Source organism: Macaca fascicularis, chromosome 6, assembly GCF_037993035.2.
Source record: "Macaca fascicularis isolate 582-1 chromosome 6, T2T-MFA8v1.1".
Classification (NCBI taxonomy): Eukaryota; Metazoa; Chordata; class Mammalia; order Primates; family Cercopithecidae; genus Macaca; species Macaca fascicularis.
The window spans coordinates 120,108,134-120,122,151 of record NC_088380.1 but is presented as its reverse complement, the minus strand read 5'-3'; the positions used below and the strand labels follow the sequence as shown (position 1 = coordinate 120,122,151).

Sequence of the window (14,018 nt, the reverse complement as noted above, 5' to 3'; positions counted from 1 at the left end):
CTACATTAGCCAAGACAGCATGGTACTGGTACAAGAACACACACACAGAACAGTGGAACAGAATAGAGAACTCAGAAATAAGACCACACACCTACAACCACCTAATCTTCGACAAACCTGACAAAAACAAGCAACAAGGAAAGGACTCCTTATTTAACAAATGGTGCTGAAAGAACCGGCTAGCTATATGCAGAAAATTGAAACTGAGCCTCTTCCTAACACCTTCTACAAAAACTAACTCAAGATGGATTAAAGACTTAAATGTAAAACCCTAAACCATAAAAACCCTAGAAGAAAATTTAGGCAATACCATTCAGGGCATAGGCACAGACAAAAACACCAAAAGCAATTGCAACAAAAGCAAAAATTGACAAATGGGATCTAATAAACTAAAGAGTTTCTGCACAGCAAAAGAAACAACTATCACCATAGGAAACAGAATGGGAGAAAATTTTTGCAATCTATCCATCTGACAAAGGTCTAATATCCAGAGTCTACAAGGAACTTAAGCAAATTTACAAGAAAAAACAACCCATTAAAAAGTGGGCAAAGGACATCAACAGACACTTCTCAAAAGAAGACGTACATGTGGCCAACAAACATGAAAAAAAGCTCAACATCACTGATCATTACTGAAATGCAATTCAAAACCACAATGAGATACCATCTCATGCCAGTCAGAATGGTTATTATTAAAAATTCAAAAAACAACATGCTGGTGCGGTTGCGGAGAAAAAGGAACACTTTTACACTACTGGTGGGAGTGTAAATTAATTCAACCACTGTGGGAGACAGCAGGGTGATTCCTCAAAGACCTAGAGGTAGAAACACCATTTCTGGGTAAATACCCAAAGGAATATAAATCATTCTATTATAAAGACACGTACACTTGTATGTTCAGTGCATTCACAATAGCAAAGACATGCCCATCAATGATAGGCTAGATAAAGAAAATATGGTACATATACACCATGGGATACTATGCAGCCATAAAAAGGAATGAGATCATGCCCTTTGCAGGGACATGGATGGAGTTGGAAGCCATTATCCTCAGCAAACTAATGCAGGAACGAAAAACCAAACACTGCATGTTCTTACTTATAAGTGGGAGCTGAATGATGAGAACATACGGACACAGAGAGGGGAACAACACACACTGGGGCCTGCTGGGGGTGTGTGGTAGTGGGGAGGAAGAACATCAGGAAGAATAGCTAATGGACATTGGCCTTGATAGATACATGATGGCATGATCTGTGTAGCAAACCACCATGGCACATGTTTACCTATGCAACAAACCTGCACATCTTGCACATGTATCCCTGAACTTAAAATAAAAGTTAAAGGAAAAAACTGCATTATGCCACTTTTGTGATACACTATTTTGCAGTCATTAATATAAAATGCTAAAAATATTTTTGATATCTCTGTAATGAAAATAACAAAATACAAAATAACAGTTTGGGTGACATAATTTAAAATACGTAAACATGTAGAAAAAATGTAACATTAAAAAGTGTTAGCATGAGAAAAGTGAGATTATGGGTGGCTATCATTATTTCTTTTACAATTACCTTTATTTATGTTAAACTATCATTTAAATTCAAGTGGAAAAGAAAAATTTCTTCCCAACAGCAAGATTAATAAAAAATGCACATATCAACATCGAGTTACCTTATAAATTTCAAAAACAGTAGTATAACTTAGTATTTCCTAATTAGTCTTAGTATATCAAAATAGAGCTGCTACTATATAAATTTTTATAATTTCATCATTTGGTTTAGTAAAAAAAAACCAAAAAATTCATTTCAAATAGATTTTTATTTCCTTCATAATACACTTACCTCTAAAGGACGAAGGTTCCTGAAGAGCATTACTTGCCAATCTAGCTGGTCCACAGAATACCAATATAGTGACAGGTGTCACTGCTGAACAACATCTAATATTAGCTATTCTATGGGCTCTGGTCATTTCATCATAAATAAGCCAATCCGTGGGCAGTGCCTTAATTGCTGCAGCTTGGCCATTGGCTGGAGGAATCTATTAAGAAAATAAATTTTAAAAAATTGTTAATTGTGTTTATCACCTAGTTTACTGGAAATACTTGTAAACTGTAAAAAGTCTCTCAGCGAAATAGATGATGCATATTGGTATCTAAGCAAAAATTAAAACAAGTCATTGCTCATGTAGTTTGTACAAAAATACTCATTACTTAACACGTTACCTTTTCCAACTCTAAGATTTATAAGTGTTGTTCCAATATTATATATATACACACACACATATATATACACACACACATATATACACACATACACATACATATATATATAAAACTTACTAATTTCTTAAAGCAGGCAGGTATTTGGAGCATTTTTCATTGATAGTCAACTGCCTAAATTAGTTTCACCTCAAAACCCAAGAGCATTCAAAATATTTTACCTTTTTATATTGAGGCTGACTGAGAACTGAAGCAGGATGAAATCGTACTTTTTTCTCCTTTGGCCCTGTCAACACTAGATTCTCTCTGTCCACATGGACTAAATTAGGATACATGCCTGCCACCAATGCAGCTTTAACGACAGCCCAATTCTCAGAGTTTGTGTTAACATCTCGAATGTCACCACCACCTCGTGCTCTAACAAAACCTAGAGAGAGGAAAAAAAACCACACCAACTTTTTCAATTTGCAAAAGATATTTTTGTGTATTTTTTCCAAAAACTTGTACAACTCATATAAATGTTGTGATATTCAAATTTCACAACAATTAATAGAATCTCCTCTGGAAATTGTTTAAAATATGAACCACCACCCCCGCCCCCGCCAAAATAGATACAGAACCAACATTCTAGGGAAGTGTAGATCTGCTCAGGTTGGAGTAACTATAAGAATCATTGGGGGCTTAAATTTTTTTAAATGCACATTCTTGCAATACAGTTCTTCATAATCTGCTGCCAGAACAAACTAAATTCATAGCTGGAAACCCAAACCATTCTTCTGATTGTTATTAACTACATTTTGGTTACGATAGATACTAATTCTGTAGATGAAGTCAAGTAAATATATGGTAATTTTTGCTTGAGTTTCAAAAGTCCTTCATATTTCCTCACGTTCAAGTCAACTCTTAAATTCTGTGGTTCATTCTTTATATTACTTTGGCACTTCAGCTAACCCATGAATCCAGGCTCCGGTACTTTTCTTCTGACTATCACATCAATTTTTTTTTTTTTTGCTACTCAAAAAAGCAATTCTAAAAGGTAATAGCAATACTAGCATCCTCTTAAAAAAAAAAAAAAACAAAAAAAAACAGTGACTTCAAGTATTACCAGTCATTTTTGTATTCCACAAATATGAAGAGCAGCATTCATATCAATTTTTTAAAATTTATATTTCACAGAACTAAATAAGTATTCATTAATGGTGATAAAAGAAAATAACTATAAGATCTAAATTGATCTCTGCCAAGAAATATAAATTGTTCATGGCCAACAGTATCAAAAGGGCATAGATGCTGTCCCTAGGTTTCTCAAATACACCTCCTGCAATAGCCTTTTTTTCATCAACAAGCAAAAGTTGAAGACATATAGAAGTCTACAAATCATGCATGAATATAAGATGTACAACATGATAATGTCATAAAAATAATAGATGGCATCTGTTAACATAAGAAATACTGTAAAATATGGGCAGGGTACTCTCAGTAACTTAAATAGGCTCTTTGAGGGAAAACTTTACCTGATGCTCTAAGCTGACCAAGCAACTGCGTTCTCATGCCTATGATTATTTCCATAGTAGCCTGTGAAAGAAAATTCTTTTCACAAAAGGCTCGCTCCCACCCATCACTTCGTGCTTTTTGCCAGGCCTATAAAAAGAGAATAATTGCATAACAAGACACATTTACTAACCACTTCTTAGTGAGGCAACAAAGTTACTACAAATCACTATATGAATTCCTCAAGGTCAATTTGCTTTATTCTAATTATTCTATAAAACCTAAGACTTTATGATTAAATAATATTTATCATTAATTTACACTCAAATAAGCCATTGAGTTTATAAAATCTCAATGAGAACTAAGTGTCAAGTAGCCTAAATGACGAACAATGTAAAAATATTTGCCTTCTCAGATGCATCTGCTAATTTTATTCTACAAAAGTGTAGGAGGTTTTCAACTAAGGCTTCATAACACTTATATCTAAGAATCATGCCACTCTTGTACTCCAAAAAATAATCTCTATGTCAACCCTGGAATCTACCTAAGAATGGAAAGTAGGATTTCTATAAATCATCTATATGTAGTATAAAAAGCTCTCCTTTGTGAAAAGGTTCTCTTGCTTTGGAATATATATAACTAAAAGACTGAAGCAATAATTTATTCTCTCTGCTTTTGAAGGAGCTGGGAGAAAAGCAAAGAACAGACAGAAATTCTACTCTAAATCTCCCTCTACTTCTCACTCAACTAATCTACTATAATTATGGTATTTAATATACCAAATTAATAACAATGAGTCATCCATTGATCGATAATACAAAAGAGCTTGTAATTATTTTTGAAAATCATATATGTGTTGAAAAAATCTTTTATGTCTGAAAAAGAGTACTTCTGCATAAACAAAGTTAGATTTTTAAAAGATATGGCCAGACATGGTGGCTCACACCTGTAATCCCAGCACTTTGGGAGGCCAAAGCTGGCAGATCACTTGAGGTCAGGCATTTGAGACCAGCCTGGCCAATGTAGTGAAATCCTCTCTCTACTAAAAATACAAAAATTAATGGCCAGGCGCGGTGGCTCAAGCCTGTAATCCCAGCACTTTGGGAGGCCGAGACAGGCGGATCACGAGGTCAGGAGATCGAGACCATCCTGGCTAATACGGTGAAACCCCATCTCTACTAAAAAAATACAAAAAAACTAGCCGGGCGAGATGGCGGGCACCTGTAGTCCCAGCTACTCGGGAGGCTGAGGCAGGAGAATGGCGTGAACCCGGGAGATGGAGCTTGTAGTGAGCTGAGATCCGGACACTACACTCTAGCCTGGGCGACAGAGCGAGACTCCGTCTCAAAAACAAAACAAAACAAAAATTATCTAGGCATAGTGGTGGGTTCCTGTAATCCCAGCTACTTGGGAAGCTGAGGAAGTAAAATTGCTTGAACAGGGGAGGCTGAGGTTGCAGTGAACTGAGACTGTGCCACTGCACTCCAGCCTGGGTGACAGAGCGAGATTCTGTCTCAAAAAAAAAAAAAAAGAAGTATAGACACTTTCTACATTCAAGATTTAAGGATAAATACAATGCCTATGTTTTCAAGAAATAACATATTCTTCCCCACATATCTGAAATTCTAAATTACATTTATCTTCCCCAGGATCCTATTTTCCCTATCTTTTCTTTCCTCTTTCCTCAACTTCCCATTACTATCATCTTAAAGGTTTTTAAGTGACTTTTGTATTTTGCTTTACAAAATTAAGTTCTCAGCATAGTGTCTTGAGCACACAAGAAAGAACTCTAAGAAAAATCGATAGACATTAAATTCAATATAATTTTCTTATAAGCTTTGTTCTATGTACTTTAAATAGTATACAGTATTTCTTAACTAAAATTTTAGAACACTGCTTGCCCAAGACATGATTTAAAGAAACCTGGTAATGGAAGCATAAATATAAATAAATATATATACAAATACACACATATATTCCTATAAGGAGAAAATGAGAAAAAAAGAGCAAAACTCTTTTAACATAATAACAGCAAGAAGGTATTTTTCAGGACTATTAATGTGACTTCACAATGAAACAAAATTAATGCAATTTTAAAATTTATAAATTGTTTTTAAAATTCCTACATTTGCCCCAGAAATGTGTTTAACTAGCAACATTTTCAGAAATAAAATGACAGTAATAGTACCTGGAATGCTCTGAGAAGTGCCATATGGTCACTGAAAGCTCCCGCAGTAAAACGTTTCCTACAAAGCATAGCTGCACGTTTTTGAGAGGCCTGAGTAGGTAGCACAAAAGGATCTCGATAAGCTAGTGTACAAGCAATTGTAAGGATGGGGTCCAGACACTTTAAAACAACAGCACACAGGACCATTTTACCAAGATGTGGTTCTACTGGCAAGTCAGCCAAATGATACCCAAGTTCAGTCAGATCTTCCCATGTATCCATTGCATCTATTGTCTAAGTAAAAGGAGACAGAACAGATTTTGACATGAGCAAACACTATGTTTAATCAAACCACATAATTAAAAACCCCTAAATAAGAGAGAAGAATACAGATTTTCTTTTGCTACATCTCATAAAAATATATTTTGTTTCTAATACACTATATAAAAGAACTATACCTAATGTTTTATACATGACGGTATTAAAGTACATGATCATTTAAGATAATTGTTTAAAAGTACAAAATTAGTTTATCTGGACACACGTAGTAGGACAAGAAGAAAAAAATAATTATACAAAATTAGTTAAGACATATTTTCATTTAGTTTAAAATTTCAAGTAAAAACGTCAAGTAAAATAAAACTATGAAGACACCAACCTTAAGCATTTGTACAGCATTCCTTACAATTAAAGCTGGTGGAGGTTCAGGAGCTTTCATAAGAAAATCAGCAATGGGACAATTAACTGGGGCTAACAGCTTGGTATGTAAGCAAAGTTCCTATAAACCAAAACAGTAAATAATTTTTTAAAATTAAAAAGAATACTAACCTAAACATTTAAAGAAATCATGGGAACTATAGTTCCCAAACACAGACTAATAGAGTCTCTGATCAGAATGAACAGTAGAAGGAACAATGTCTTTCTGTAAAAGATGAGCTCATACTTTGCCCTAGATGCCAGAACCTTAATACCTTCCTCAATCAACTTATACAAAGATTGCCATTGCTCCCATTGGCAACATCTCCTCACACTGTTCTTACACATAACATTCATAGTCACTGTCCAAAAAAAAAAAAAAAATTCCCCTTTATACTTACTACATTCTAGAATATTTTATCTACTCAGCAAATATTTAAGTGCTTGCTAGGTGCAAGGCCCTGTGCAAATTGGAGAAAAAGAAGGGGACAGAAGGAAGTGTCCATTCTCATTGAGTTTACACTGTAATGTGAATAGCAGACCTTAAAGAATTAATTATATAATTACTTAATTACAACTATCATCAGTGCTATGAAGGCTATAGGGAGCTAAAGTAAATATGACTTAATTAAGTTCAGAAAAGGGTGGGAGAGGCAGACCATGCGAAGTTACAGATAGTTTTCCTGAAGAAAGACACTTAAAACTAAGATGTAAAGATTGAGTAGGAGTAACCATAAAAGGAATAAGGGGAAGGAATCTAAGGAGACAGCAGATACATGTGAAAGCCTTACGGCAGAAGGAAAAAAGATGTGCTTGAGAAACTAAAACCAATGGTGTAAGAGAGGATAAATAACAAGAAATCACCTGTTCCTGCCTGTGACTGGAGACACAGGCAGGAACAGCTAATTCACGCTCTTGTTAAGAATTCTGAATTTTATCCCAGGAGGAAAGGAAAATCACACATAAGCATTGGGAAGTGAGAAATCATCTTAGGTATATGGATGTTTAACACATTATCCTGCCTCTCTTTAAGGGTTTGAAAGCCAGCATTAGCCAAACACACTAAAGAATCAAATGAATGCATTCTGCTAATCTTCCCTAGAAGTTACAGGGTCTGGCTGTTCCATCAAGTTAGAAAACTTAAAACACACACACACAACACAATTAACAGAGGTCAGAAAATCTCAGTGAACTCAGTTCTAAAACTACTAGATAATCTCAGCATCTTATACTGAGATTTGGGTATTATCTTTTGGACCTTAAGTAATTTGTTTTCTAATCCCTCTGAGAATTTAAAAGGTGAACACTATATAGTTGAAACTCATAAAATGCTGCATTAAAAAAATATGGCCAGGCACGGTGGCTCACACCTGTAATCTCAGCACTTGTGGGAGGCTGAGGCGGGTGGATCATGAGGTCAGGAGTTCGAGACCAGCCTGGTCACGATGGTGAAACCCCGTCTCTACTAAAAATACAAAAATTAGCCAGGCACGGTGGTGGGTGCCTGTAATCCCAGCTACTTGGGAGTCTGAGGCAGGAGAATCGCTTCAACCTGGGAGGTGGAGGTTGCAGTGAGCTGCGATTGCACCACTGCACTCTAGCCTGGGCAACAAAGCAAGACTCTGTCTCAAAAAAAAAAAAAAAAAAAAAAAAAATTTAAACTTTAAAACTGTACCATAATTTAAATACATTCAAGTGGTTCTTTAAAATTTTGAAGGTTTATGAATTAAATTTTCTTATATAGAAAAAATATTTCTGTTATACACATAGCCACCCTCCATAATATATATTGAATAATTTTGTTTTACAAATTGATTTTTTAAAGGCCTAATCCATAAAAGTTGAAATGGCCCCTCTCTTCCCTCACCCACAAAGATGCCTTTCATATTTAAATAAATTTTTACCTGTAATGGCATTCTCAAAAGTTCTGGAGTCTGAAATTCCAACATATTCTGGAATCGGAGTCTACTGAACAGACGAAAACAAATTCCAGGTCTACATCGCCCTGCCCTTAAAAATAAAATACAAGATTACGACTCAAACAAGGAATAAAGGCTATAATAAACTGTAAACACAATGTGATTTAGGAAACAGAAAAATGATCCAGGATCAGGACACCTGAGTTTAAATCCTTATTCTGTTTCTTATCCTCTATGAATCATTTTGGAAAGCATTTCACTAGTCTGGGACTCAATTATTTTGTAGACAGTGAGATTCATGAATGACACCTACCTGATATATCTTGTAGGGTTATGGCAAAAATCAAGAAATAGCATACATATGAAAGTGAGCAAAAAACTAAGTATGAATGAATACTGGTAATTTAAATTCAATCAATTTTACTGAGCTTATATCAAGCACTGTGTTCAGGCCCAGTGATTAGAGTTGTACAAACTATGCATTACACAGCTCCAAGGGAATGCCATTTATCCTGTCATCACAAAGACTTGTATAATATTCTATGAAGCAGCAGAAAAATACCTGGAAGAAAAGCAGTCTCCTAAAATCACCCAAAGTCACTATATCAGCTAATGGCAGGGCTAGCCATGCTAAGGGATAGAGATACAGAAATATTCTTGCCTTCATGGAGCTCACAACCCAGATAGGCAATCATCACTATACCACATTATAAGCGCTATAAAATCTGACATTACTGATCAATTCTTTCCTTCATCAAATACAAAAGGACTTCAAAAAGTTTGTGGAAAAATGGAATTAAAAGAGGAAAAAAAATAAAATTTCTCAACTATTAAGTTCAAGATACTTTTGTAAGTAATGACAGCAGCCATTTAGTCCTCCCTAAAGAACTGAAGGTCCAGGGAATGTAATTATGTCAATGAAGTTTTACATTACCCTAAGAAAAATTGGGGTCCTTTATAGGTATTTTAAGATTAGAAAATAAAAAGAATTCAGAAGGAGCCAAGCCAGGACTATAAGGTGGATGCCTAATGATTTCCCACCAAAACTCTCATAAAATTGCCCTTGAGAGGAATGAGCAGGAGCAGTGCTGTGGTGGAGAAGGACTTTCTAATGAAGTTTTCCTATGGGTTTTCATGCTAAAGCTTTGGCTAACTCTCTCAAAACACTGTCATAATAAGCAGAAGTTACTGTTCTTTGGCCCTCCAGAAAGACAATAAGCAAAATGCCTTGCACATCCCAAAAAACTGTTGCCATGACCTCCAGTCTGCTTTTGCTTTGACTGGACCACTTCTACCTGTTGGTAGTCACTACTTTGATTGTGCTTTGTCTTCAGGATCATACTAGTAAAGCCATGGTTCATCTTCTGTTACAATTCTTTCACGAAATGCTTCAGGATCTTGCTTCCAATTGTTTAAAATTTCCATTGAAAGCTCTGCTCTTGTCTGCAGCTGATCTAGAGGCGATGGTTTTGGCACCTATCAAGTGGAAAGTCTCCTCAACTTTTAATTTTTCAACCAACATTGGGTAACCTGAACCAACTGTGATGTTTATAGTGTTGGCTATTTTTATGCTGTGAATTGTTGGTCCTCTTCAACTAGGGCACAAATGAGATTTTTTTTTCCTCACAAATGACATGGATGGTCTGCTGCTATGGGCTTTATCTTTAATATCATCTCGTCCCTTCTTAAAATGAGTTATCCATTTGTAAACTGCTGATTTCTTCAGGGCACTGTCACCATAAATGTGCTATTTGCTCTTACTTCAACTTTAGAAGAATTCATGTTGCTCTTATAGGGGCTTTTTTCAAACTGATGTCTTATCTTTCTTAGTGCTTTAAATGAGATCCTGCTCAGATATATTATAACAAGTTAATATGAGTTTATTCTGGTGCAAAAAAATGTTGAACTCGATGCATAATTTTTTCATAAGATGTATTTTCCATAAAGTTTTTGAAGGCCCCTTATACCTCCCTACACTATTCCCTTCAGCCTCTGACTTATCCAGGCTCCTCTGAGAGATTTCTATATTTGCCCAGTCTTTAAATGTTTATGGGTCCTCTGAGATTGAACCCTCAGCCATCTGTTCTTCTTACACTACCCTCTCCCCTGAAGTAACTTTAATTATATTCATAACCTCAATTTCCATCTGTATTATATCTTCTTATCCTAATTCTAGGCCTATACTTCAGAAACTTCTTAGACAGCTCCACTTAGATTTTTTTTTTTTTTTTTTTTTGAGACGGAGTCTTGCTCTGTCACCCAGGCTAGAGTGCAATGGCGTGGTCTCGGCTCACTGCAGCCTCCGCCTCCCAGGTTCAAGCAATTCTCCTGCTTCAGCCTTCCAAGTAGCTGGGATTACAGGCGCCCACCCCGATGCAGGGCTAATTTTTGTATTCTTATTAGTGACAGGGTTTCACAGTGTTGGCCAGGCTGGTCTCGAACTGCTGACCTTGTGATCTGCCCGCCTCAGCCTCCCAATCCACTTAGATTTTCTACAGGCAACTCAAACTTAAAATAACCAAAAATTAATTATTCTCCCCAGTAAAAACACTCTTCCCACACCCACCCCCACGCAGGGCTAATTTTTGTATTTTTATTAGAGACAGGGTTTCACAATGTTGGCCAGGCTGGTCTCGAACTGCTGACCTTGTGATCTGCCCGCCTCAGCCTCCCAATCACTTAGATTTTCTACAGGCAACTCAAACTCAAAATAACCAAAAATTATTCATTCTCCCCAGTAAAAACACTCTTCCCATTTTCCCTATCTGACTATGGCACTACTGTTCAATTTTCTAAGATAGAAACCTGGATGACATCCTTAACTCCACTCTCTTCCTTACCCCTCACCCCCTACATACACAATCAATCACCAACATTACTTTCTTTGGTATCTCTTGAATTAATTATCTATTTATTTTTATTTCATCTCTACCTTATTACAGGAAAGTACTAATGAAGGAGCCTCCTACTGGGTCCTCCTACCATCATTTTTGTCTCTGCCAATCCATTCTTCAGAGAGCTGAACGGATACTATAATCATGTTATCCCATTGTTTATTTTCTTAAAAAAGAGAGAAAACTCAAAATGGTCCTTAAGAACTTGTCTCCAACTTTCAGCTCATTTTTCACTATTCTCTAAACTAAATTCCATCCAAATATCCTTCCTATTCACTCTTGCCTTTAGGCAAATAAGTATACTTGGTTATACTTTCCCTCTGCCTTTTGGAAATGGCTTTCCACAACTCCCCCTTTATTCACAATTGTCTCAGATTCAATCTTAACAACTCGGGAAACATCCAGTTGTAGCACAGATAACACTGTATTAAAATTGCTTAATTTACTCGACTCCCATATGGACTGCAACATTTGCCCTACCTCCAGCTTTACCTATCTGGCTATGGTTTATTGATCACTGTATCCATAATACGTGCAAAGGGAAGGCTTTTGATAAACATTTGTGGAAAAATGGCAATGAAAATTTTTACAGTTCTGGCCTTCATCTCCAATAATATATTATTTGTTATTTTATTTGTTTTTGAGACAGGGTCTGGCTCTGTTGCTCAGGCTGGAGTGGAGTGGTATGATCACAGCTCATGGCAGCTGCAGCCTCGACCTCCTAGGATCAAATTATCCTCCCACCTCAGCCTCCCAAGTAGGTAGGCCCACAGGCCTGTGCCACCACATCTAGCTAATTTTTAAATTTTTTGTAGAGACAAGGTCTCACTATGATGCCCAGGCTAGTCTCAGACTCTTAAGATTCAAGCGATCCTTCCACCTCAAGCTCCCAAAGTGCTAGGATTACAAGCATGAGCCACCACACCCAGCCTTACCTACAATAATATACTATTAATAGCATATAAGTCCAGCTTAATGTATCAAGCCACTATTGGTCATAAGAAAACAATTGACATAACAACAACAAAGCCCTCATGGGCATTCTATGAAGTTACAAGGTAAACAAATAATGCGTATGAGTCTTCAGTATATGAGGCATTCTTTTAAAGTCAGCATTTCATGTTTTCTTGCTAATTATAATAAAATGCAAGATAATTACTGAAAAATGTCTTTTAATGTTATCTTTTGAAAATTAAAAAGTAACCCAAACACATAGTAAAATAACCAAATTACAAAAAAAAAATAAAATTGTCTCCTTACTCCAAGACCCCCACAAATCCTCCTTCTCAGAGTAAATAACCATTCATTGTTTTTTAATGTTTCTCCCAGACTTCTCGATGCATTTGTGTCGAAATACATACACAAATATACAAATATTTTTCTCACCACAAAAGATTACTTTTGTTCTATATCCTTTCAATTAACAATGCATCCTGAAAACTCATTCCACATAAGAACACATAGATCTACATTTTTCCTTTTAACAGCTACTTAGAAAGCCACTGTGTGGCTACAATTTATTTAATCACTTCAGTATTGATGGACACCACACTGTTCCCAGACTTTTCATTATTATAAACAATGTTTCAAAGAGCAGTCTTAAACATATATGTTTGCACACATGTGCAAGCATATTCAGGATAAATTATGAGAAGTGGAATCTATGGTGAAAGAGTAGATTTAGATAGTTTCAAATTACACTCTGGAGAAGTCACACCAATCTATACTCCCATCAGTAAAATATGAAAGTCTACTGGCCCATGTTTTTCCTCTATGCTGTACATACTGTTAAACATTTTCATCAATGCCCATCTGAGAGTCAAAAAATAATATCTCATTAATTTGCATTTATTTTGATACATATTAGGTAGTATATGTGAGGTTAATGTATTAGTAGAACATGCATATTTTTTATTTTGGTAAATTCCCTATTTGTGCCCTTTATCCATTTTAACTGGATAACTGGTCTTGAGTTGATTTCAAAGAGCTTTTTTATATGATAAGGAAATTAGCTCTTTGTCCTATATTGCATATGTTTAGCCTTTTTGGTTTTGTTTTTTAAGCTTCTTACATCTGAATGTACATTTAGGTAAAAGTTTTTAATTTTAACATAACCTAAATTCAACTTTTAAAGAAGTATTAAAATGGCTTGCTTTGCAAAAATAATATAAAAATTTTAACATGAAAACTATTATTTTATCAAAAGTGGAATATGTGATAAATGTGTAATACATATAAAAATGTTTCCATTTTACAGGCAATTGAATGAATATACATTAAATATACATTACCTGCCTTTCCGCTGTATGGCACTAGCTTTGGAAATCCATACCATTTTTAACATTGTAACAAAATTCAGAGCATCAAAGGATTTCTGTAATATTTAAACCATCTTTATGTTAGACTATAAAAGGTATTTAAAAGGTAATAGCAAGAAATGTTATCAACATATTTTAACATGCCAAGTTTAATTCAAGGTCCTCTCTTGATTAAATAATTAAAACAGCAATACTGATTTTTAATAAACCCTGATTTTCTGATTATAAACACACTAAGAAAAAAGGATTTAAAAACTAAACTCAGAAAAGCTGTAATAACTTTCCCATTCTGTGCTCTGCTGAGCTATCTGTTGC

General features: G+C 35.4%; 1 protein-coding gene across 8 annotated transcripts in view; it reads right to left on the bottom strand.

Moving 5' to 3' along the window:
* Positions 1-14,018, bottom strand: part of YTHDC2 (YTH N6-methyladenosine RNA binding protein C2) — an 80,928-nt gene that overhangs the window by 24,783 nt on the left and 42,127 nt on the right. For all 8 annotated transcript variants that reach the window (XR_012414581.1, XM_073995160.1, XM_045394108.3 and 5 more), the window contains 7 exons: positions 13,677-13,759; positions 8,477-8,582; positions 6,535-6,654; positions 5,898-6,170; positions 3,733-3,859; positions 2,440-2,645; positions 1,842-2,037 (listed from right to left, as the gene is read on the bottom strand). Coding sequence is in view for 7 of the 8 variants with exons in the window: in XM_073995160.1 (XP_073851261.1) it covers positions 1,842-2,037; positions 2,440-2,645; positions 3,733-3,859; positions 5,898-6,170; positions 6,535-6,654; positions 8,477-8,582; positions 13,677-13,759 (1,111 nt within the window). In the remaining variant the exon portion in view is untranslated. The remainder of the gene's footprint in view (positions 1-1,841; positions 2,038-2,439; positions 2,646-3,732; positions 3,860-5,897; positions 6,171-6,534; positions 6,655-8,476; positions 8,583-13,676; positions 13,760-14,018) is intronic.